The following is a 24194-nucleotide window of genomic DNA, read 5'->3' on the forward strand; positions in this document are numbered from 1 at the left end:
ATTCAGTACTGGCTAGCAACTCAGAGAGGCAGTAAGATGTGGCCCACTCTGTCCCAGAAAAAAAAAAAGAAAAAAAGGTACATTATTACAGACAAGTATGCAGCTGCTGCTAACACCAGACAGAGCGAGCAAAGCAAAATGCATGAAAACAGTATGAGGTTGCTGTTGGTCACTCCTCACACAGGGTACCATTTGTTGTCACTCACCCCTAAAACGGGGCACCAATCTGACAGTGGTCACAGGACCGACACCAGCGTCAGTCCCTTGTTATCTAAAAACTCCCAAATTGACGGAGGACTCAAAAGACTGGTATCGAAGATGGCAGCAAGCATCAGCAGTTTATTAAAGCCTTCAAACCTTCTTGCTGTTACAACCCCACCAACAGCCCCAAGCAATACAGACTCCTTCCTCTCACAGCTCAACCTGCTAGTTCCAACACCACCTCTCTCCTCCTAACTCTACACACCTTTTCTCTCACATGCATAACACCTGCCTGCCCTTTTACTCTTCTGTGATTGATCAATACACATCAGCATTCCATGAGTCTTCTCCTTCAGTACTGGTCACCTGACTTACACAGCTGCAACTTATCAGGGGCAAGATCGACTGCAGCACCATCTCTATTCTCTTACAATCCATTCTCCCACATGAGGTAATTGAATATCACCTAGAAAAACAAAAATGCTTCCTACTGTGCATATGTGAAGAAGCTACCACATGGCTTTAGTGGATGAATAAGTGCAACAAAATGGAAACAAAGGAAAACCAGCTCATAAATATAATTATCAATGAGAAAGGTCTTATCAGCTTTGCCAAAAAAATAGTGATTCGAATAGGAGCAAAAAATCCTGAATCCAATATTTACAAGTGGCACTGTGATAGTGCCATGAGAAGTTTTGTGAAAACCTCACTTAATTTGTACAAAAGAGCAAGCCAAGTGTAAGGATTATCCCAAAACAAAAATTAAAATAATAATGCCCTTAAGGCTCTCTAAAAATGTGAAGGAAGGGGATTTACTTTGTTGTGTTTTTAGCATTTTTACTATGTGAGGCTAAGAGGATTCTTATAAAGAGAAGACATTTGAAACACTGGTGAATGTTGCAAAGGAGTGTTTTAAAAATTAATTTAACCAAATAGAACACCCTTCTCTCCTTACATATAAAATTATGGCAATTAGCTCTACTTATTATATCAGTCATATCATCACATACCTTATCTGGAGTCATCAGCACAGTAGGCTCACTTTTTATTGCAGACGGATGAATGTTAACAAACATTCCTGATTCCAGCAAACCCGTTGATCTGACAGAAAACAGCACAAGTTTTAATTTTTATTAATTTTTAAACTGAATTTTCCTTTTTCAGAAGACAGAGATAGCCACTTCTGAATACAATTTACATACCTTGCTGTTTCATTGTCTGTTACAAAAGTTGGGGTTGCAGCTAATGGACTACGAAGATCTTTCCGAATGTAGATCTTTTCTGTAGAAGCTGCACAGTTCGAAGATTTTTCTCTTGACACTTCAATAGGTTTTCTCTCACACTGTACAGCTACAGAAATAATACCCAACTATTAAATCACCCCGAATTACAGGATAAGAAATAATACTTTTTTTTAATATTTGATTTAATAATAATTTTGAAACTAATTAATATATATATAAAATACATCCCATAACCAACAAGCTAACAAATTGGATAAAACCAGCATACCGACTTGATGAGTTCTAAGTGAAATGATGTAGTAGTCAAAGTCTGAGATGGAACATATGCAACATTTTTAAGTTAAAATTAAGGGAGACATCCCCTAATTTTTAATTTTAATCAAAGTGGAAGCTTAAAGCTTCTCATTCTCTCAGTTTCACTATCTCACATTCTCACTTCCTTTGTAAAGGACTCATGGTACATTTTTCCATGGATTGTGGGTCTTTGTCGAACCCATGTAACTTCATTCACTTAAAGAAGCTTCTCAAGTTAGAACTTCAGACAATACAGAGGGAAAGGTACATTCACAAAGTTGAGTTCAGACCATTTAAGATCAATCTGGGCAACACCCTGACCCTGACTTCAGAGAAGAAGTGGATTTTTAATTTGAATGACTCAGTGAAACAAGGTGGAATGAATTGGGGTTTAGCCTACAGATGTATCACCTTGCTTTGAACACTAAAACAAAACTTACAGTATTATCCCCTATGAGGAAAATGTGGAAATGTGAAAAATGTATAACTTCAGATAAAATATTTAAAACTTTTCAAGATAGCAGTAGACTGTGATGCTATTCAGATTTTTACACCGGCAAGTATCTTAAACAACAAATGTAATTTTAAGTATTGACAATGCTATTTAAGTCAGCCTGCAACCCACAAATACTGGGTATTTAAAGGGTGGGAGATGGAGGCAAGTATTTCATCTTCCTTTGTCAATGCTGTGCTCAGTAGCAGGGTCTCACTTTGCTGAGAAATGCCAAGGCTTCTTCAAGGGACAAATAACCCTCACTGAGGGAGCTACAGTCCAAGACCATGCTAAGTTTTCTTTCCTTTCCTTTCCCCACCCCACTGAGGAATGAGACTTCTTAGCACCAAACAATCTTCTCCCCCACTCAGTATTCCCTTATGACCCAGAGATTATCTTCCCTGCTTTCAGATCCCTAAGCCCAGTGATTGTGTTCTGCTTAAAAAGTCTTCTGGGGGGGCCCTTTTCTTACTTTCTGCCAGCTGAACTAGAGGCTAAAGATCCACTTTCACTGCCCCAGCTTTTCCTCCCTTTCTGAATTGATTTCCTCTGTCTTACTGATTTCTGCTGACAGAAGGAGGTCTGTAAGGAGGAAAATATCCACAGAAGTTCAAGAGGGTCAGTAAAATAAGGATGATAGAGAGCAGAGAATAAGACCAATACTCTATGTACTACAACAGCGTCACAGTATTAGGTCTGAAGAATTTGTGTTTTGTGTGATTTTCTGTGTATTTAGTATTCTGATACTGCTGTGATATTGCACTACCACTACATCTAACATATGGAAAGCTAAAAAGGAACTTGGAATCTGCAGGAATGGGTAAGAACTGAACTTTAGATCACTATGGATCTCTGCCTTGTAAAAAACTGTCTCTGCAGAGCTTTGCCAAAAGTGAACAGCAATTGCCAGTAATCTCAGTTGCTGAAAAACTGAAAGGAAGGTAGGAGTTCAAAAAGTTCAGTAACTTAATTTACACATAAAGAAGTTGAGCTGCACAAGAAAAATGCAGACACGTTTGATATTTGCCATGTAGGAGTAATAATTCATTCACTTTCATCACATGGGATGGAGCTTATTAAGCTTTTAATATTTCTGATTCACCAAACTTTCTTTAAAGGAAAAAGATACAACAATTTAAAAATATGTAACCGAGATAACGATTTGTATCTATACAAAGCATATCTTTTGTATCATGAAGCAGCTGCCAGGTGAAGTAGTTTGCTCTCACTCAGACTTACAATCTTGTTTCATCCCGAAGGCGATGCATCTCTGCAGCCTACAATACTGACAGCGATTCCGGTGGTGTTTGTTAATGACGCAGTCTTTCGTTCCTCGGCAGGAATAAACTAAATTCTTCCGTATGCTCCTTTTAAAGAATCCTTTGCATCCCTCACAGGTTACTGCTCCATAATGACGCCCTAGTTACAAAGTAACAGAAACCATGACTTTAATTTTACAGTATTGTATCAACATTTTAGACTTCACATTTATTAAAGACAAAGTATTAGCTATTTTACCCAGAAAAGGAACACTTGTTTTTCTGGTTGCAGATCTTAAAATATATTGGGGCTATAAAACAACATAAAAAAGCAAGTGAACCATTTTTCTAGTTCAAAGCACTTAACAGGATTTTGCAAACAGGCAAGTTGCTTATTAAATTATTTCCTTATCTGTTGACAGCAGTGTTAAGAAAAGGCTAAGATAACAGATCAGTAAGAATATAGCAAAAAAAAAAATTATAGATTTCTCTAGTAATTTTCCCATGATTTCTCATTACTATTTCAGCTGTTGAAATTGTATGCATTAAATCTAACGCAACCATGGAAAGTGCAAATATGGCATTTGACAGCATGAGGCAATCACTTGAAAGCTTTATTTTCACCTTTCATTTTTCTAAGAGGGTAATGGTATGTCCGTAGTTCTTGCAATAAAACATCAATGAAAGAATAATCTAGAATAAATATAACTTTTTTTTTTTGAGTCCTGTTTGGCAAGTTTTCTGTATAATATAAAAATTTCTAAGATAGACTACAAAAAGTAAGTTTTACAATTATTTTTAGAAGTAAAATATTTTGATTTTGCATAAAATTATAAACACAAATAAAAAGGATTGATGAAGGCATGTTTGGCAGTTCCAATAATTTTAGTTTATGAATCCTTGAAATACCTATGGCACATTACAAAATAAGTCACAAATATGACCTAATTTAGGAAAAAAACTTTAAGGTTCTTTCCTGAAGTTTCTAGAAATTCTGACAGGTTTTCTAGATTCCTTTATCACAACCTTTTTACCACTACTAAAATGTGAGATTTCAAAAGCATCATATGTATTAAAAGAATATTGTCTGAAACATTTTAGTGGCAGTTGAATTATGAATATTCATTCTGCAAAGTACCGGGGCTGCTTCTTCATCTACTCTTTGATGCAGCTTCTTGGATTCCAGCTTGGAAGTGTCTGCAAAGCAGTTTTCATGACAGTGTTTGTCACATGGGAGGCTCCCCAAAACCTGCAGCTGCTCAGAGGAACATGGCACTCTCCCCAAAGTCATTACCACTGCCCAATATTCCAAGGCCAGAGCAGGAGGAAAACCTCCTTGGATCTCCAGCCCCTCAAGGAAGACTCCAGCCCTCCTCTGGGAAGTCAGAGAAGTTTTAACAACTAGAACACAGCAATCAAATCTTTGCCTTAAGTTTGGCAGAAATTCCCTTGAGATGGGTGAGGTCTGATAAGTATTTAGAGCTCTAGCAACTGCATTTTTTATGTAAATGTTGCCAAAATTTAATACATTTTACTTTCTAGCAAGTTTGCTCCCTGCTGAAGGGAGACCTCATAGTGAGTGATCTGCAGGTTCCTCACAAGGGGAAATGGACGAGCAGGCACTGACCTACTCCCTCAGGTGCCAGGACCCAAGGGAGTGGCATGAAGCTGGTCAGGGAGATTTTAGGTTATATGTTAGGAAAAAGGTTCTTCACCCAGAGGGTGGTTGGGCAGAGGCACAGACTCCCCAGGTTACAGCACCAGCCTGACAGAGCTCAAGAAGCATATGGACAAGGCTCTCAAGCACAGGGTGTGACTCTTGGGGTCTCCTGTGCAGGGCCAAGAGGTGGTCTTCAATGACCCTTGAGGGTTCCTTCCAACTCAGGATATTCTATGATTCTATGTAAAACAACAATAAATTCTATTCATGGATGCTAGAGTACCATTTAGTGAAGTTCTCCACTGCATGTATAGAATTTTATACATTTATATGCATGTAAACTGTTACACAGCTTCAGAAGAATTTTAAACTGCTTTTAAAATTGCACCACCATCAAAAAAGAAAGAAAAAAAACAAATACCTGATGCTTTGTCTCCACACACAACACACAGATCAAACACTTTATTTAGGCCCTGTTCACTGGAGGAGCTGTCCGTTAAAATCTGAAAAAAGTGGGAAAGAATTTAATTTTTATTTTTCTTACCATCTAGAAATAGTAAAATATATCTTATGCTTGTGTTTTTTGTCTAAGATAGGAAACTAAATCTACAAAGCATCATGTTATCATGTTTTCTTTATTACATCTAATGATCTTCAGAGACACAAAGTCACTACCTGCCGTGCCGTGCCATTATGCTCCCTTTCAGGAGGGAACAAGAGTTTTATTTGTAACGCTTTTGAGAAGAATTCAAGATTTAATTTCTCCAAATACTACTTCTGCAAAATGGACTGACATTTTGAAACACTTTTAGCATCTGCATACTCTTACCATTTGTTCAATTATTATATTTATATATTAATGTCTCATCAATAGTGCAAAAAACAGATGGAACAAAAAAAATCCTTGCAAAGGCTACTAGACCTACACAGAGGTTTATTAACTTCCTTTTTTACAATACATATAAATATGGACCAAAAGTAAATGTAACTCTGGACACAACCTTTAACTTCCAACTGGTATATAGCTTGGCTTTCAGTAACAGTTTGACATTATTAAAGTATTCTTGTCTTGTCACATTCATTTATCTCTGGTACCTGTAAAGCTTTGTTAAGAACATAATTTTAGAATCCCAGTACTACAGGGCAGGCACCAGAACATTTCACTTAATCTTTGAAAACTATCCCACCACAACATAAATAAAGCACAACAAAAATTTCATTTAAGAAAGGAACACACAAATTACAAATAACAACCAAACATCATCTTGACATGGAAAAGAAAAAATGTTCTTCTCATTCAAAAGAGAATATAGTTTAGAAGCTAGAAGAATTTTTAACTTCTGCTGTGCCTTAAATGGAAGCCAGACTCCTCATTCTTGCTTCACATGTTCAGAAAAAGACCTCTGATAAAAAGGGAAGTAACAGAAAGTGCTCTCTCTCCCACAGAGAAAATTTAGAAATTGTGCTTTTTAAAGTTTGGAACATAGTACAGATGATATTATGTAGGAAAGTTTAACAAGCATACTTCTTTCTAGTTAGCCTTGTTACCAATACAGTCTCTGAGATTCATCTCTTATGTTTTCTTTAAAAAAACACCAACTTTTTAAGAAAAATAAGATGATGAGTTAAGAAAATATTAACCTATTGATCCTTCCAAATTTCCAGTATTAACATTATGTATTTTCATGATATTATAGAAAATATAAATTCTAAGTCCTTCCATAAATTAAAGCTGCACTGAAATGGGAAGTTCCACATAAGGAAGGACTACAGAATCAGCCCATGAGGAGATAAAAACCCCAGACTCAGAGAACTTATTAACTGACCTTGAACATGAAGAATAAAAATTTATTATTAGTATGAAAAAGAGCCACTGAAGTTAAAATAGATGATGGGAGAAAGGGTCTTGCCAAATGAGTCAATGTAAAGATAAGATGCAATAACAGAGAAATTTTTGGCAGAACAAACAAATGGGCATTTCAAGTGAAGACTACAGAAGAAGAAGAAGAAGAAGAAGAAGAAGAAGAAGAAGAAGAAGAAAACGGGTGAAACTGGAGATGGAAAAATCATTTGAGGGAGAAAATACAAAAGATCCCAAAGGTATGCGGGTGAACAGCACATGAATGGTATTTCATGAACTTTTAAATGGACAAAGGAAATCTCTACCCATACATATTGGTGGACAACAGAACAATTTAACTGGAATGATAGAATACCCTATTGCTTCTCAAACCGACCTATTTTGCCCAAATGATACAATCAGAACTACAGCTTTCAATTTTTTTTACAGATTTCCTCTTTTCCTGAATTTTGCCTTATAAACCAGGGTGGCACACTTCTCATCTCTTAAGCTGTCTTTGAAAATAATTTTTATGTGGATATTCATATCCCACTGGTTTATATTTTTGTTGAGGCTTACCTAAAATACAAAGTGTATCATAACACTAAGCATGCTTCAATGTCTCTCAATAGGATTGGCTTTTGCTACTGGTCCCCTATTCACATTAATCAAATTCTTTGGAGCAAGGACCTAGGGTGTCCATTTGCAAAGAACTATGAATTTCAAGACCAGTAGTATTATATAATACAGAGATTCTTTCAAGCTTACACAGGTAGTTAACCAGTTGACTGGTTTACAGAAGAGCACAAACTGAACAGTTTAATGGTCTGCGGCTGAAAAAAAGATTTCTTAAAAGAGGATTTTGTAGTGATCTATAAACCTCCACACAAATCTTTAATAGTATCTTCTAGTGCAAGAGACACCTAATTAAACAATTCTCTCAGATGGTCAAATAATCTAATGTATTCTTGGCACACCATAGGATATTATACAGAATAAAGCCTACGTGACCTATATAAATAACAAAAAAAGGTTGTTTAAATTTAATAGCAGCTATCAAATATGATGGTCTAACTGCAGTCTCCAAATCAGGAGGTGTCTCTGTATCATCAGCTAATGGAAATAAAAGAATATGCTCAAAAAGATCATTATGACCATAAACAGCTGCCTAAGGAAAAATGTTATAAGATGGCCAAGTAAATAATAACACATGTGTTTGATATGAGACTAAATGGACTGCAGCTATTTGAATGTTGTCTGGCTGATGTATTGTAACAGCAGCATAAATGTGTGTGGGTGGAACACATGCAGTAACTGTGTACTTTAGCTGGAGTGCAGTAACCTCCTACTTCATGCTGAAGGAGGTCACATCTCCCAACTCTTCTTGCATGTTTTTGACATTCTTCACATCAGTGCCATCTCATCCCTGCCAGGCTGAGAATGTAGGACAGAAAGCTTGGAAGTTGGAGGGCGGCAGCTAAGGAAGTGGCACATATAATGTGCATGGGAGTAAGGTACACTGGGGACCAGCTAAGGGAGTTACAACCCTGCCTAGTTACAATGTCACATTAGTAAACACAAAATCATTAGTGTTGCTTCCTCACTCCCATGGAGTAATGTATTGCCCCACTAAATAGTCTAAGCACTGCTGTGGACTACAATTCACACAGCTGAACAGCAGTTGCAACAGTGTGCAAAAAGGAAAACGAGCAAAGGGAAATGTTAAGCGAGAAGGACAGTGGAGAAAAGTGAATGTTTTTCAACAATACATGAAAACAGATGGAGAGTTAACGAGCAGAAAGAAAGGACTGTTGGCATGGCAGAATCTGGAAATGACAATAAAAATAACTGTATTTTTCCTAATGTTATGAGCCAACATATCAATTTTAAAAGCAAGAAATTTACTACAAAAAGCTTTTTCATAATTTTTAAGTATCCACAGTGAGTCATAGTGCAAGGAAAATTATACTTTTAAAAAAACAAAAAGAAGAACCCAGACAGATTTATTTGGAAATAAAACATCTTTTCTTATCCCATTTGAATGAAAAATATGAAATAAAGTGGATTATCTACCTGGATGTGTTGTGCAGATATATCAGGGGATGCAAAAAACAGTTGGTTGACACCTGCAGCATCTGGAGTTGCTAGGATAACTTTTCCTGGAGTGGAATCTTGTCTGGCAAGGATCACCTTGCTTGGGGTAGAGCCATCATGATTTGTTAAGATGAACTGCTTGCCTGCTGAGCTCTGATCAAGTGATGTAACAATCTGAATCTTCTGGCCCGTCTGCTGATCCGTGACAATCTAATAATACATTTATCTCAAATTGTTATGGTGATTTAACTTTTTGGACCCAATCCGGGCACTTGAAGAAAATGGGATTTTGCCTTTCACATTTGAGAAGCAGGATCATCTTCCCCTCCGTCACACAAGAGCGAATTAAACTCAGGCGAAAACTTGGATTTTCACTGTATTTGAAACACATTTCAATCAAGGGTGTTTGAAATCAAATCCTGAGTTCGTACTCAATTTCTACAACTGACGCATGTTTTTACAACACTACTGAAACTCTTGACAATTCTAACATCCAGAACTCAAGGCATGTCTGTAGCTGAGTCCTAAGACCCATTAGGTTATAAGAAATCTTAAATCTTGAATTCATTGCTCTCTACATGAAGTGTTTGCAGCACCTCCAAGGTTTGGTTACTTAACAAAAAACTTCTTAAAACCATAAATGTAGATGTCCAAGTGAAAAAAGTAAGCAGCAAACAGCAGGAAAAGCAATTATATTGTTGCACCTGTATATACATTTTAGACTTCATTTTGTGGGGACCTCTTTTACATGTACATTTCTAAATTAGTGAAACAGAATCTCCTTCCCTGCCTTTTTTGTCTTTTCTTTTTTAAGGAAAAAGAACAGATCTATAGGGTGGTTTTTTTCCATTTTATCCCTATTTTCAAGCACAAATACAGCAGAAATTTATTAAATAATCCTCTATTTTCTGCCAGCTTTGTCAAAAGACTATAATCCTCAGTGAAAATAATCAAGATTATATATATATTCTATTATAAATCTTTTAGTCACTGCATATCTCCATCAGAATACCTATAAGGAAAACTGACTGGTTTATTCTGAAAACTAAGGAGAATTATCCTACAAAGACTTGTTTCCTGCAAACTATTTTGAATTACAGATCAATAAAATAGCTCCTATTTACTTGCTTTTTAAACTACAGACAAACATTTATGTTAATCTACACATCCCCAACATTCATATTACAGATATTAATTTTATTTTTATTACAGATGACATTTATTTAGTTGTCTAATATTTACCATAACTTGTTCCATAGTAACTGGGGTGCCAATACTAATTATATTTCCTAGGTGGAGAACCATGGCACAAAGAAACTGAATGAGGCATAATTTCACATGAATGTTTTATCAACTTTGCTATTGCATCTTCACAACAGGCTTATTACTTTCTCTAAATGCTCAATACCTTTGTATAATTTACATTTTAATAAGATAAGCAGCGATGAGTATCCAATTTCAGCAGTTATAACGCAATATTGCCACTTTCAAATATTCAGAAATCATGAGTTTCATTACACAAAATGAATGTGTTTCCTTTAGGTGGCCTTGTGCTCTTAACATGTTAATGGATCAAAATTCAATCTTTTTCTCTGTAAAATATGATTAAAAGATATCTAAGAGAAAAGTGGAGGTAAAATGATAAAATTCTAAATGCTAAAGAAAAAAAATTATCATGGAATTTGGGGTATAGGGTGGGAAGACAATTCTAAAGCATGACATTAATTATCATCATGATAAATTTTCTGTTCAGTTTTTTCATATATCTACATGTCTGGGACCACATATGGCTACAGCAGACCATTATTTCTTCTTTAAGTTCCTTTATGTTGGTTCTATAGTCTTTAGAAGGCAAACTTCCTTGCCCTCTTCACTTCCTTCATTCCTTAATTTCCTTTTCTTTGTTCCATTTCCTGCATTTACAATCTTTACATCTCCTGTGTAATTTTTCACTATTTCCAAAGTAGCTGATATTCCATTCCCCTTCTTTCCAAATATCTATTTTATTTCAATTAGGAGAAATCCAATGTATATTATGCTCAACAGGGTGCATAGATGTACAAAAGCCAAACAGAACATTGTGCTGTTTTTTGAATTTCCAGAACTGCTCTTTGAAAGACACTCTTAACTAAAATCTGTCTCCCTATCAAATCTTAAAAGCACAACTGTGTGTACCCCCCAAAAAAGGTATATATTCCATGTAGTTAGGTGTATAAAAAGTATACTCAAAAACCAGCATGTCCAAACTTGAACTGCAGCTGAAATTATTTCTGGGACATATATACTAAGTTATCTTTTTTCCTACAGTAGCCCAGTAATTAAAAAAATATATGTACTTGTAGATAAATATGGCAGGACAGTAGGCAGAAGAACCACTGATACTTGACCCAATTCACTTCACCTTCTATTTAACAAATAGAGTCCCAGTCTTCAAATGGATTCCTGCAATTCTAGGAGGTTGCCCAGGTAGTTTTCACTACATGACGTGGTAGGTACAGTGTTACATTAATATCCTCACAAAGCTATTCAACCTGCACAAGTGATTTCTGCACCTGACAAGCATTTGACAACTGACAGAGGCATAAGAGAAAGCAGTTTAAACAATTAAGCACGTTCTTGTCTGCAGCTGCCATACACCTGGAAAACCTCCACCTACATTGCAATGGGGACACTGAAAAGTGAAGCAGTTCACCATAGTACAACAACTTGCAATACCTAAATGTCAAGGTAAGAGAAAAAAATAATCAGAGGGAAGAGTAAAAACACTTATCTTCTGACCACGAATCAGTGACAACACATTATCTTTCTCAATAATCTGAAAATCAATATTGCTATAACAATAATATTATAAAACAGGAATATATCAATTCAGGATTGACTGCATAAAAACACACAACCTTTAAGTTTTTCATTTAAGCACCCTGACGATAATGGAAGATAGTATTTTCCTTTTCTGCTTTTAAGCCTTGTTTGTTAACAAGTTTTGATTTCCATCTGAACATCATTTCAATAAATTAAACACCTAAGTAACTGTGTGTTCCTATTTTACAAAACAGAAAATGTCTAAACACAGACAACTAATACACCTGTTTATAACAGGTGTAATTTTGTACAGAATACCTGTTGAACAAATGTAACATTCATCTTTTCTCCCAGAAGAAATGCTAGCATTCCCTAAGAAGAGTGACTAATGAAACATGTTTTAAAGAACTTTCTACTGAGGATTTTCTATTTCACTATTTCAGATAATTAGGTGCATTTAACAATGATAAAGGAAAAAAATATTGATTGAAAAGATATACTCAAAATTATTCCATGTAACATTTATGGTGGACATTTCACTGAAATACATTTATTTCTACAAACTACTTTGCTGTTCACATAAATTCTTCTCTGAGCAAAGTTTTTATTACTAAGTTTGATACTAGTGATATGTTTGTAGACATCTCTTGCAGGAAGGATGAGTGTTTTGACTGGGTGTTGTTCCACACACATCAAGAGACAACAAGCAAAGTGCTTACTGTCCTTTTTGAAGACAGAATGGTGTTTAATTGATGAGCACAAATTAATTAATAAAAAGTACAGCTGTACACTAAGTGTAGAAACGGAGCGGAGGTAGGTGAAAGAATGAAGACCTATGGGATTGGTAAGACAGAGACCACAACTAGAGCATGGGTTGGGGCGTAATAAATCTAAAAAAGCCTTTAATGTGTAGGGGGTGGTTGTGAAGAGCCTTGGAAGGTTGAAAGCTTGAACATAATGCACCAAAACAGGAGAAAACAGAGGACAATGTTTAGAGTGAAGCAGGTACAAGAAAAAGCAGCCAAGATTATACTTGCAGCTGGCTCACTTAAATGTGTGCTTTTGTATGAACAACATATATCTGAGAATATTTTTTACATTTATTCTGCAGTTGATATTTTTCTCTACAATTAAAATTAAAAATAAAACTGACTTGCACTGACTTCTAAGGCATAAAACTTAAAATTTCATTCCCCAAATGTTCCTAGTCTCCCTATATACATTTCTGTGTTGATTTAAGTACCTACTTTGCCAAAAACTTCACTACTCTCACTTCAACTGGAGCTTATTACTTGGCCAGGTTATCAATTATAATACCAACACATACAACATGGGTTGGGACAACTAAAAATCAGTATTCTTCTCAGACATTAAGTTTCTCTGCACTTTTTCATTACTTCAAAGATATAATTCAGTATTTCCCTCCCTGCTTCTGCTCCAAAATGTAGAAATCCTCCAACTTAGTTGAGCTACCAAATAGATAAAATATTCAACTTTCAAGGAATAGCTTCACTTGCAAAAAGTATTTTTCTGTTCAGCGAGTTAGGATTTTTGTAATGTTAAAATTCTTACAAGGGAAAAAGAAAAAAGAAAAAAAGAGAGGAAAGACTGGAATGATGTTTTATTGCTATTTATGCAGAAAGGGTCTCTGCCATCTGGGGCTGAATATTTACATTAAAGCAAGTAACATGATGAAAATAAAAAGAAAAATGTATGTGGAAACTGGCAGAAGCAAATAGTTAATCTCTGCTTTTAAAATGCATCAGATGAAGCATACCTGTATACGTTGTGACAAAGAGAGGCCCGAGTCTGCAGGGACAATCTGTATTCGTTGTGGTGTCCCATCCATTAGTGTTTGTGTACCACCGTCCTGGGAACGTGTAACCTAGAATGAAGAAACAATTGCAATGGACTGACAACAGATACACTATTTTAATGGATCCACTACCTTAATGGATTAAACCTTCAGGTTTCATCAACTTCCAATTTCTCTGAACAAGAACAAGGCCATGGAAAGTCTGACACTCTTATTCTATAAAAGATGTGAATGCTTGTAATCTATTTCAACACCTTAATTTCTCTAATTAGAAAATTCTGATCTAAACCCATTTTGAAATACCTTCCAATGTGAAATTTACAAACACTTTAAGTACAGCAAATAATTTTTGACAAGTCCATGTATGTCAACCAAACTGAATATTTACTACTGTTGATGTTCATGAGGCACAATACCTATCATCATAGTTGTGCCATGTTTGCAATAAATGTACTTTATTGGCTCACTTGAAATGACAGAAGGGTTTTTTGTACGGAAACAGCAACTGGCAGTTTCAATTCTGTTTTTCTGTTACATAATTCTATAATGGGGAACTATTAACAAAGGTAGGGAAAACTAATGAATTGTGTGAAGTTTGCAGAGTGTATCTTGTATTAAAATCTCTGTGTGAATGCTCTCAAACACAATTCATAGAAGTGCTTTAACAATTATCAGTATTTTAAAAATTCTTCACAGCCTACAGCCTATGGCATATGGTATAAGGTATTATATTATTCATTACATTATCTGTCAATCAATAAAAAATTAAGGACAGCTGCTATTTGTAGAGGCTTGATCAGAAAGGTCAGATTTTTTGCAGTACAAAGAGAATTTGTCTTCACAGAGTTTACAGACACCTTCAAATTGAAATTTTTGTCTTAAATTCCCAGGTAACTCTGAAACCTTTTTGCTATTCACAAAACTGCCTGCAACATCCTGCAAATCTGTATTACCAATACTTCCCAGTATTTACACCATTATACAAATACTCCTCTGCCCCTCCCAATTAATATAGAGAATATATATGCATATTGGAGTAAAGGTACTGTTTCATAACAGTTTGTGAGGCTTTTTGTTCCTCCTGGATCAGCTTCCTGATTTTGCAACCATACCATCATCTAAATGCTAGTACCAGCAGATGAAAGCAGGCCAGAACATGCAGCTCTAGGTCAATATGAGAGAGGGACAGGGTGGAGGGTAAGACTTCCCCTTATAGCAGAAGTACAAGCTCCCATCAGCCTGTTGATTTTCAAATTTTGCCCAAAAAGGTGCTACTTTGGTAGCAGTATCATAATCTACTTGCTCCTCTCCCCTCAGCATGGTAGGTAAAACTGGCTGCTTAGTCATTCTGTGATCTGGAACAGGACACCGGTGCAGGCTGAAAAGCAGCCCAGCAAACAAAGGCTATTCTCAGCACAGATCAAACCTTCAATCCAGTCTCCACAATGCTCAGAAGCAGACGAATCAGAGCAAATGAGTGAGGCTAATCTGCTGGGGAGATTACTTAAACTGCCAGCACCACCAAAAGAAATGCTTGTCAAACTACTGCCCAAGCAATTTCTAGACAATACTTTCTAAAAAGATCTGATTTTTCTGAGTACAAGTACTTTTAAACAATTAATCTGCTTCTTTGCTTAAGTAAAGAACAAAAAACTGTTCATTAACCAGCAGCATTTTCAGTTCAAGAGAGGTACTTTCAAGCACTGAAGTTCTGCATCAGCCATTCAAATCGACAGGTACACGTAGTGATTCAGAAGCAATTAAAGTTTTATGTGCATTTACCTTTGCTTTGCAGAATAAGCTACATATTATAGAACTACTTCACATTTGCTCACTTAAAATGTCATGATCCACATGTTGTGTAAGGTACAACTACTTTTTAACCCCACAAGACGTCAGCTTGAGAGTTTTACTTCTATGCAGAATACAAAGTTTTTTTATTGCAGTTAATATTGGCAAGAGTAACTGCAAAATTTGTTAAAAAATTGTACTTTTTATGTGTGCGACAGACTGTTTCAACAAGGATGTAGCTTTCCTCTGTTACAGTAAACTGGCAGGACTGTGGAAATTAACCACCATATACTTAGTGTACCCAGCCAGAGATTAAAGAAATAATGCTCTTGGCAGGTAGCTTCGCTACATGATTCAAGAAATGTGGTCTTGATATAGAAACAGGAATTATCTTGCACTGAGCAAAAGATGACTAGCAGATGGCAGAATCTGAGCAATGAGAATCACTGCACAATGCCCCATACAGATGTGGTTATATTTTGTTTCAATGTTTTGCTTTCATGCAAAAAGCCCTAAATTAAGAAAAGAATGTTTGTGAACACCATTGTAACATTGTTGTGGTAATTTTGTGATTTAAAATGCTTCATGAACAACAATTAATATTATAAAACAATCAAAATCTATGTACAAAAGACTTCTGACCATTATTCGAATGAGACACAAGCATTTCCATTCTCCTAAATATTGGAACACTTTTTCCATTCAGGTTCTACTCTTGTAAATTTTTCTTGTAAATTCAATGAAAACTACTTCAATATTCAAGAGTATTATAAATGCTAGCAAAAATACTGTTGAAGCTCTCTAGATTCTAAACTCTGATTTTTCAGTGATTAGGAATGCCACCAAGCAATTACAGCCTGTAGGTAGGAAGGAATGTAAGTTATTGCAGGGAGGCCCCTGTGAGACTGCTTTCCTTGCTGATTCCACCTTTCAGGCAGCATATTCGTGCATGGCATGCACCTTTGACAACAATTTTGGCTTAAGGAATCCCAGCTTACTCTGCCCTCAGGGATGCTTTTCAGTCCTTCCAACCCTGCGCCTGGCTGGGCCACAACTTGTGCGAAATAAGGACACTGATCACAACCAGCAGGGAGATGACCTTCCTCCCCTATGCTGTCATTAATTTTTTTTCCTAGTTTTGTCCACAGCATGATGACACACAGAGCTTACATGAGCAAGACTAGCATAGCGTGAGAATAAGTGGCTAAGTGAGGACTGAGGAATAGTTAAGCTGCACTGCTGCCAGATGTGGTGTGACTATCTCAGACACAGTAAAACCTTGCTAAAGGACAAATCCCGATCTACACTGCTGACAAAACAACAGCCATGAAAACTGCAGAGCTGCGATTTCACCATGAACAAGAACAGCTACAGCTCTCTGTAGCACTGCACTTTCACTCTCCCTGTTTTCTCGCCTGCCTTCCTTTGGCTACCAGCCATCTTCTTTGTGCTGGCTTTGGCAGTCATTGGAGTCTTCTCAGACCCTACTCTATGCTAACCCAGCAGAAAACCTTCCACTTGTTTTGGCTGGGTTATTAGCTCACTGTTGGTGGGGAAATTAATAAGGAAAGAAACAGAAAAAGGACCATCTCTCTCCCATGGTACTGAGATACTAAGTCAGCTCAGCGTCTCCTGGAATCACATAATGAAAGTGAGAAACAACCCCCAGAGGCTAAAAACCCTCATCACACCATCCTCTGAGTGGAATGTACATTTCAGCTAGCTTTGACTAGCCTTGTACTGTCAAAAAGAAATAAATTTAAACAGGAAATACAGCCCTATTTAGACCTTAACAAAGAATTACAGTCCCAAAACAAAACTGCATTAAATATGCATTCTCACCTAATAAAGAGGACAAGCAATAACAAGCAAACATCATACATCCCATAAACCACTTATGTCCTTATGAGATAGCCCTTGCAACACTCAGATGGTACCAAAATAAAAGCTGTGAGAATTTATTCAGAGTAGAATTAACCATCCCATCCTCCACTCCAACTTTTCCATCTGCAATCAATGCTGAGAGGAAATAAAATTACTTGAGAAGTCGGTCTATGTCTAGACAAAAATCCAAGAGTGGATATTTCAAGCTAAAAAATAACATTTATTTAAGATAAATAAACTACTGCCTCTATCTAATTTATAGAGGTGCTAATTTTAAATAGTCTATGCTATGCTGAAACTCATATCCACACTCTCAAACTACCTGTGCATCTCTGGCAGTTCTCTGGCTGCAGCACACAGATTCTGCACACATGTCACACAGAACCAAAACTAGAAATCTGCAGAAACAAGAGCTCAATCTTTTGACACATAGAAAGCACATATATTTGAAAGTGAAGAACATGGCAAAACTTTGCTAGTGAAAACATAAATGACAAATGAAGTAATCGCATAGTTGTAAAGTAAAAGCTGTGTCCTGACTTTTTAAACTAGAAGTGAGTAAAGCAATTACACAACCAGATGGCTCTCTGAAAACCACTACAGGCTCAGACAGCAAGCTGAAAAGCTAGCGACTTAACTGGAAACACTGCTAGATTGTTCTTAATTTCTGTGGGGCGAGCTTTGGCAAAAAAGGCTTCACAGCGTAACTTTAAAATGGACATAGGCTCTTCTGCCTTCTGAGGGAAGTGTCCAGAAGCCTTGTCTGTACCAAAAATTTTCTTTTGTGATTTTGGTTTTTACATATCAGTCTGTGCATTTTATTATTCAATTTCTCTTAAATAGGACTCAAAATGTATGTACCTCTCCCATTTGCTGTTCAAAAATTTGATGGGCCAGTTCCTCTATGGTTGCCATGATCTTTAATCACCAGAATTTCCTGTCAAAGAAAGGAAAGAAGATGCTTAACATCTGTAGTTTCAAAAATAAAAATATTCTGGGGAAAATATAGCTCACATAAGTGAGCTCACAGTTTTATGAAGATGACAGCCCGGCAGAATTTAAAGTTTGCTTATACTATAAAAATAATTTGCTATTTGAAAACTTTGTATTCTTTTATGTAAATAACTCACACAGAGACTTCCTATTTTTCCTCTTCCTTCTTTTCCAACAAGCAACAATATAGTAAAATCACTGTGAGAACAGAAATCTATTACTGAGCATGACATGAGCAGGTACATATTTAACATCTTAAAGATCTGGAACACAGACAATTTTTGTTAATGCAAATCTAGAGGGGCAAATCTAACTTCTGAACTATTACAGATTTTTTAGTATTAACAGGAGTGTCTGAAGGTCAATTTTGTAAGTAACAGGAGGCAGTACTTGGGACACAGAAGATAAGTGTTTTAAAAAAAAGATGCTGTTTCGTTATCAATCCTGTGGTTACAGCATGAGCCCAAATCTTCATAAGAAGAATTTTGTGGGCTTTAACAGACACTGCTACATTAATGCAGTAGAAAGGATTCAGATGTATGTCTTGTTTATTTGGCAAGGCATATATTATATTATTGATATTCAAATATTCACTAGGCAGTACTTAAAAGGAACATTCACAAATTATAAAGCATTGTATAAACAATTTTACTGACAAAAGCAAATCAAAAACACTGCAATACCTATGTCTTATATGAACAAAGACACTACTCTTACATTAATACTGGTTTTCATTCTTTAACTTTTCTGGAACTCCTAGGAATTAACTCCTCCTCAATGAAACTCGAAACCTCCCCAGTGAGCCATGCAAATAAAAAATTTAACTCACTTTTAACTCAAATTTAACTCAAGCTAGTTCTGCCCTTAAAATTGGAAAGAAAAATATTTTTTGACTAGAGCAAGAACTGCAGGCCTTGGAGGTGTGCCCAATGGTATACTAAAGCCTAATTAATGTGTGAAAGGGGAAATACAGAAACATTTGTGCATTGTAGACCATTCTTAATCACTCACTAGCATGCTGCACTATTAGTTAAATTAGGACAAAAGATAACAGGCATGCATATAGAGATATGATACTGAAGCTTATGCTGAAAAGCATTATCTCCTAGGAAGATCTAGGTGTCAGCATCCTTGCAGTAGCACTCTATTAGCCCACTTCTGCATCCAAGTGAGCTGAAGCACAATCACTATTTAAAGAGCGCTTGGAATTTTCAAGGCAGGCAATGTGTCTTATCAATGTTTTCATCTTTTAAATAAAATGCTAGCAATAAAATAGTGTACTGTTGACATATAGAGTGCCAGAAATGAGTGCTACTTCATTACAAAATAAAGAAATCACTTTGAGGTATTAATTTGCACCAGCTGGTTAGTTCTCCTAGGTCAGATGAGACTGCCCCCACAGTCAAGATGTGAGCTAAGTAAAACAACTTAGCTTGAAGACTGAAAGTGATTTGAACTGACATGTTTCACCTTGGAGTAAAGCTGTGAAGGAATACATATGTATTCAATTATGATGCACCAGTTGTAGGGAAACTGGCTCTCAGAGAGGGATAAACCTAACAGAGAATTTTTGAAATTTATCTAAAAGAGACTCATTTGAACTACACTTGCATGAACATAGGACATCAAGTACACAAACAAGACTGAACTCTTATGATGAAGAGGTACCTGGAGAAAAGGTTGAACCTGTTCTACCTCTTCATGATGTCTGGAACAAGCACAAAGTGGTTCAACTTAGGGATGCAGAACCAGCCGTCAAAGCTACACAAATCATCTGAGTTTGAGCATGTGAAGTATGCACAAATTGGAAAAGGAATGTGCTCACTATTATCAACAAGAATTTATATATTACTCACATGGTGTTTTATATTTTGACACTGGCACTTTCAATTTGCATAAACACGCAGAAGTAGGTTCTTTTGTGTGTTGTTGCTTTATTTAACTCAGTGATCCCTAAACCAAAGGGCACTGACAAAAGCAGTATTTGTAACAGCAGTACTCTGTACTAAAATATATTAATTGAAATCACCTCCAATAAACTACGTAACTTTGCTCTGAAGAGCATATATAACAGCGAAAAAAAATCAGCTTCAATAATTCAAGTATAAACTTTTACACAGCGTTTCATGTTGCAGATCAACTACAGATATGGAGAGCTGAAAATGGCGTTCCTATCCCATTTTCCATTTTTGGTTTATAATTTCATCTCTTCATGCGGTGGCATACACATAATGCCTGAGAAATCAATTCAAGCAACTGAACTGGCAGAAACTTCTTTTTTACTTGCACAGTCAAGGAGTAATTTCAAAAGCAGTTTGAACAGAATTTACAGCTCATTCCCAGGAAGGTGGTAGGAAAAGCACAGTAGGAAAATTCAACTCGCTAAAAGGAGAGAAAACTCAGCTGGCAGAAATTCACCAAACATCATCTAGGTAAGCACAATGAACTTGATTTCTTTTGCAGTCAGATTCATTCTATCACAGCCAGAAGGGAGAATATGTTGTTATAAGTCAAGAGAGGGAGGAAAAGAAGGAAGATGTAAGAAGGCAAACCTCCATTCCATTGATATTGGTGGGAAACAGACAATTCAGTTGAACTGCACCATGAAACTGTACCCATTGCTTTTGGCCCAGCCAGCTGGCTGATGCAGGTCACTCTGGAGTCAGACAAGCCCACAGCCACCTGAGCGAGAAGCAAGGTCCCCCCTCTCAGGAGCAGCTATGTGTTAAGCTGTTCATCTTGCTCTGGGGACAGGGGAGCAGGACAGGTCAAGGAGAACTATCTACAAATTCTCAGCTGACTTTGGGACCGCTGTAAAAGGTTTTGTAGTTCTTATTTTGCTTACCTAGGGTATCTGTGTTAGACTTCACATCAGGTATGCTTAATGACTCTTTAGACATCCCTCCAAGGAATCAAGCAGAAAAAAAAAAACGCTTCAGCTGTTTTTCTTCTATTATGTAAATTCTAAAATTCAGCACATTTTTTGTTTTTAGAAGCTTATTTTCCTGAGTTACTCTGGCCAACATTCTCAGTAGCTGAATTGTTTCACATGAAATAATATATTCTAAATTCAAAGCTAGCTGAAATTCAGAAATGTTCCATAAACACCTTATAACCTTCATTTTCCAGCAAATAAAATTACTAGGGGGATGAAGGAAAGGCCATGGATGTTGCCTACCCAGAGCTTAGCAAAGCTTCTGATACCATCTCCCCCAGCATTCTCCTGGACAAACCGGCAGCTCATAGCTTAACAGAGCTCCCTGGGTAGAACCTGGCTGGGCCCAGAGTGGTGGTAAGTGGAGCTACATCCACCTGGTGGTCAATCACCAGTGGTGTTCCCCAAGGCTCAGTACTGGGATCAGCTCTCTCTAGCATCTTTATCAATGATCCGGATAAGGGGATCCAGGGCATCCTTGCTAAGTTGGCAGATCACACTAAGCTGGGCAGGAGTGCTGACCTGCTGGAGGGTAGGAAGGCTCTGCAGAGGGATCTGGACACGCTGGATCAATGGGCTGAGGCCTGGGGGTGCTGGTCAACAGTGGCTTAATACAAGCCAGCGTGTGCCCGGGTGGCCAAGAAGGCCAATGGCATTCTGGCCTGGATCAGCAAGTGTGGCCAGCAGGACCAGGGCTGTGACCATCCCCCTGTACTCTGCACTGGTGAGGTCACACCTCAAATGCTGTGTCCAGTTCTGGGCCCCTCACTGTAAGAAAGACTCTGAGGTGCTGGAGGCAGTCCAGAGAAGGGCAACAGAGCTGGAGCTTAATTGGCTGAGGAGTGGCTGAAGGGGGTGGGGGTGTTCAGCCTGGAGAAAAGGAGGCACAGCAGAAGCTTACTGATCTCTACAAGCACCTGAAAGGAATGAAGTTGTACCAGAGGAGATTTAGACTAGATACCAGGAAAAATTTCTTCACTGAAAGAGTAGTCAGGCATTGGCACAGACTGCCCAGGGAAGTGGTGGAATTGCCATCCATGGAAGTGTACAGCACCAGACTTAGTGGCAACTACAGGGGTGCTGGGTTAACAGTTGAATTCAATCTTTTTTCAACCTTAATGATTCTAAGTATCATCAGTTTGAGTTTTGATCTTCAATAACAAGGTGTTCTCATCTAATGTGACTCTTCTTGCTTTCAGCAATGCTGTTTTCCATGCTTGTCAAAACCATGCCACACACATCCAAAGGACACGCCAGCCCATGTATGAGAAATGTTTATTGCTAGTATAGGAAAGAATGAGATGGTGTCAATTAATTTACAGTTTTTCCTTAGAATACTCTCTTCTTCCAAAATGAATGAGACAAATGACAATAAACCAAATTTTATTCAGATGTTTAAGACTGATAATCACATTTTTACCTCCTTTCCAAAGTTATCTAAAACACTGAAAGGAGAAAACCTGGAATTCTACAAGATCAGAGACCACAACATAAAAAAAACTGCACAGACTTTTAGGATCTGCTTTATATTGTCCAAGAGTTAAAAGAACTGTAATAATATTAGTTATGACTACAAGAGAGAGAGGAGAGCCAAGGCTCCTGCCAACACACAAGTATTATGTTGTGTTTACAAACATTGCCCAAATAATTTTTACCTCATTTATATCTCACTTTGAATACTCCTGCAAAAACTATTTTCAACTGCTGCTGTTTCAACTAGCAAGCCTATAGCCACTTATAACAAGTATTAGTCAATTGCTCTACTGGTTTCCCTTTTTCACATCAGACTAAGATCCTGGCCTGTACTTTTACCACTAAATTTCTGAAAAATGAAGTGGTAAGAAGTGCTTTGTCCCACAGCCATTTAGCCACTGACACTGTCACAGCTTAAGCTCTTCTTAACCTCTTACTTCCTTCTACAACTTTCTGCAGATCTACCATTACAATGTGACACACTGTAAAACTACAGAACAAACATAACCTTTCTAAAATTTTCCTTTAAGAAGATGTGTTGCTGACAACTATGTCAAATTAACAACATTAAGACTGTCAATATGATTAGACCACTGCCTCTGCAAATGTACAATACATTCTAATTTGGCAGCCCTGTATTCCCTTAGTTTGTGATGATCCCTTTGTGTATTTTCTTATTTCTAGGAATAGGGGAAAATCCTCTTTTCAGAAGATACACAGCATAGAAATGTTTTGCTTCTGTTGCTCTAGGTACAGAGTAACACAAGTATCAGCATCTGTAGTTTGACTGCTTAGACCAGCTTTACAAGGATGATCACTGCACTTGTTTTCAAATTTATTCCTTGAGTGTTTGACAGCATTACTTGCCACATAAATAAAAAAATGAAGCTGTTTCAAAAACATTTGAAAAAATAATAAACAGAATTACATATCCATCTCTTTTCCTTACAAAAGCTCAATCCCCCCATTCACTAGAAGCAGCATCTAAAAGCAGATATTTTGACAGAAGGCAGGCATTAGACTTCCTCTTAAATGCATTAAAATGCATTTATTGCTTTTCTGTTCAATCTTCAGACTTAAAATGGTACCAAAATATTTTTGTCTGTAAGTTACATATTGTTAGTTTATGTCCCTAGTAAATGAGTTAGTGAGCCTTCCTGACAAGACTCAGAATTATCTTTAAATGCATCACTATCATCAGTTAGTACAAACAGGGTGGTGGTGAATCTGGCATCATCAAGTCCAATGGTGTTCCATTGCTACTTAAGATAAGCACTCTGCAGGCCACCATAGCAGCGGAAGACTTTTATTAGCTTGCACCAATTAAACCCCTCCTCTCTACTTCTTCCTCAGCTTTTATATGCCAGAGTTTTCTCAATGCTTTCGTCAAAATAACTTATGAAATACTTACTTTT

The 24194-nt window shown here is 36.9% G+C and overlaps 1 protein-coding gene across 5 annotated transcripts in view; it reads right to left on the minus strand.

Moving 5' to 3' along the window:
• NR2C1 (nuclear receptor subfamily 2 group C member 1) overlaps positions 1 to 24194 on the minus strand; it is a 46878-nt gene that overhangs the window by 15190 nt on the left and 7494 nt on the right. The window contains exons 2-9 of one of the 5 annotated variants that reach the window (XM_068190404.1): positions 21217 to 21273; positions 18240 to 18315; positions 13665 to 13772; positions 9065 to 9295; positions 5573 to 5654; positions 3472 to 3651; positions 1404 to 1551; positions 1212 to 1302 (exon numbers count right to left, since the gene is read on the minus strand). In XM_068190404.1, coding sequence (XP_068046505.1) covers positions 1212 to 1302; positions 1404 to 1551; positions 3472 to 3651; positions 5573 to 5654; positions 9065 to 9295; positions 13665 to 13772; positions 18240 to 18293 — 894 coding nt within the window. In that variant the 5' untranslated portion in view covers positions 18294 to 18315; positions 21217 to 21273. Of the gene's footprint in view, positions 1 to 1211; positions 1303 to 1403; positions 1552 to 3471; positions 3652 to 5572; positions 5655 to 9064; positions 9296 to 13664; positions 13773 to 18239; positions 18316 to 21216; positions 21274 to 24194 lie in introns of those variants that run through there. The other 4 variants (XM_068190405.1, XM_068190408.1, XM_068190407.1 and 1 more) reach the window with 4 other exon arrangements.

The sequence above is a fragment of the Anomalospiza imberbis genome, chromosome 5 (assembly GCF_031753505.1).
Source record: "Anomalospiza imberbis isolate Cuckoo-Finch-1a 21T00152 chromosome 5, ASM3175350v1, whole genome shotgun sequence".
NCBI classification, from domain to species: domain Eukaryota; kingdom Metazoa; phylum Chordata; class Aves; order Passeriformes; family Viduidae; genus Anomalospiza; species Anomalospiza imberbis.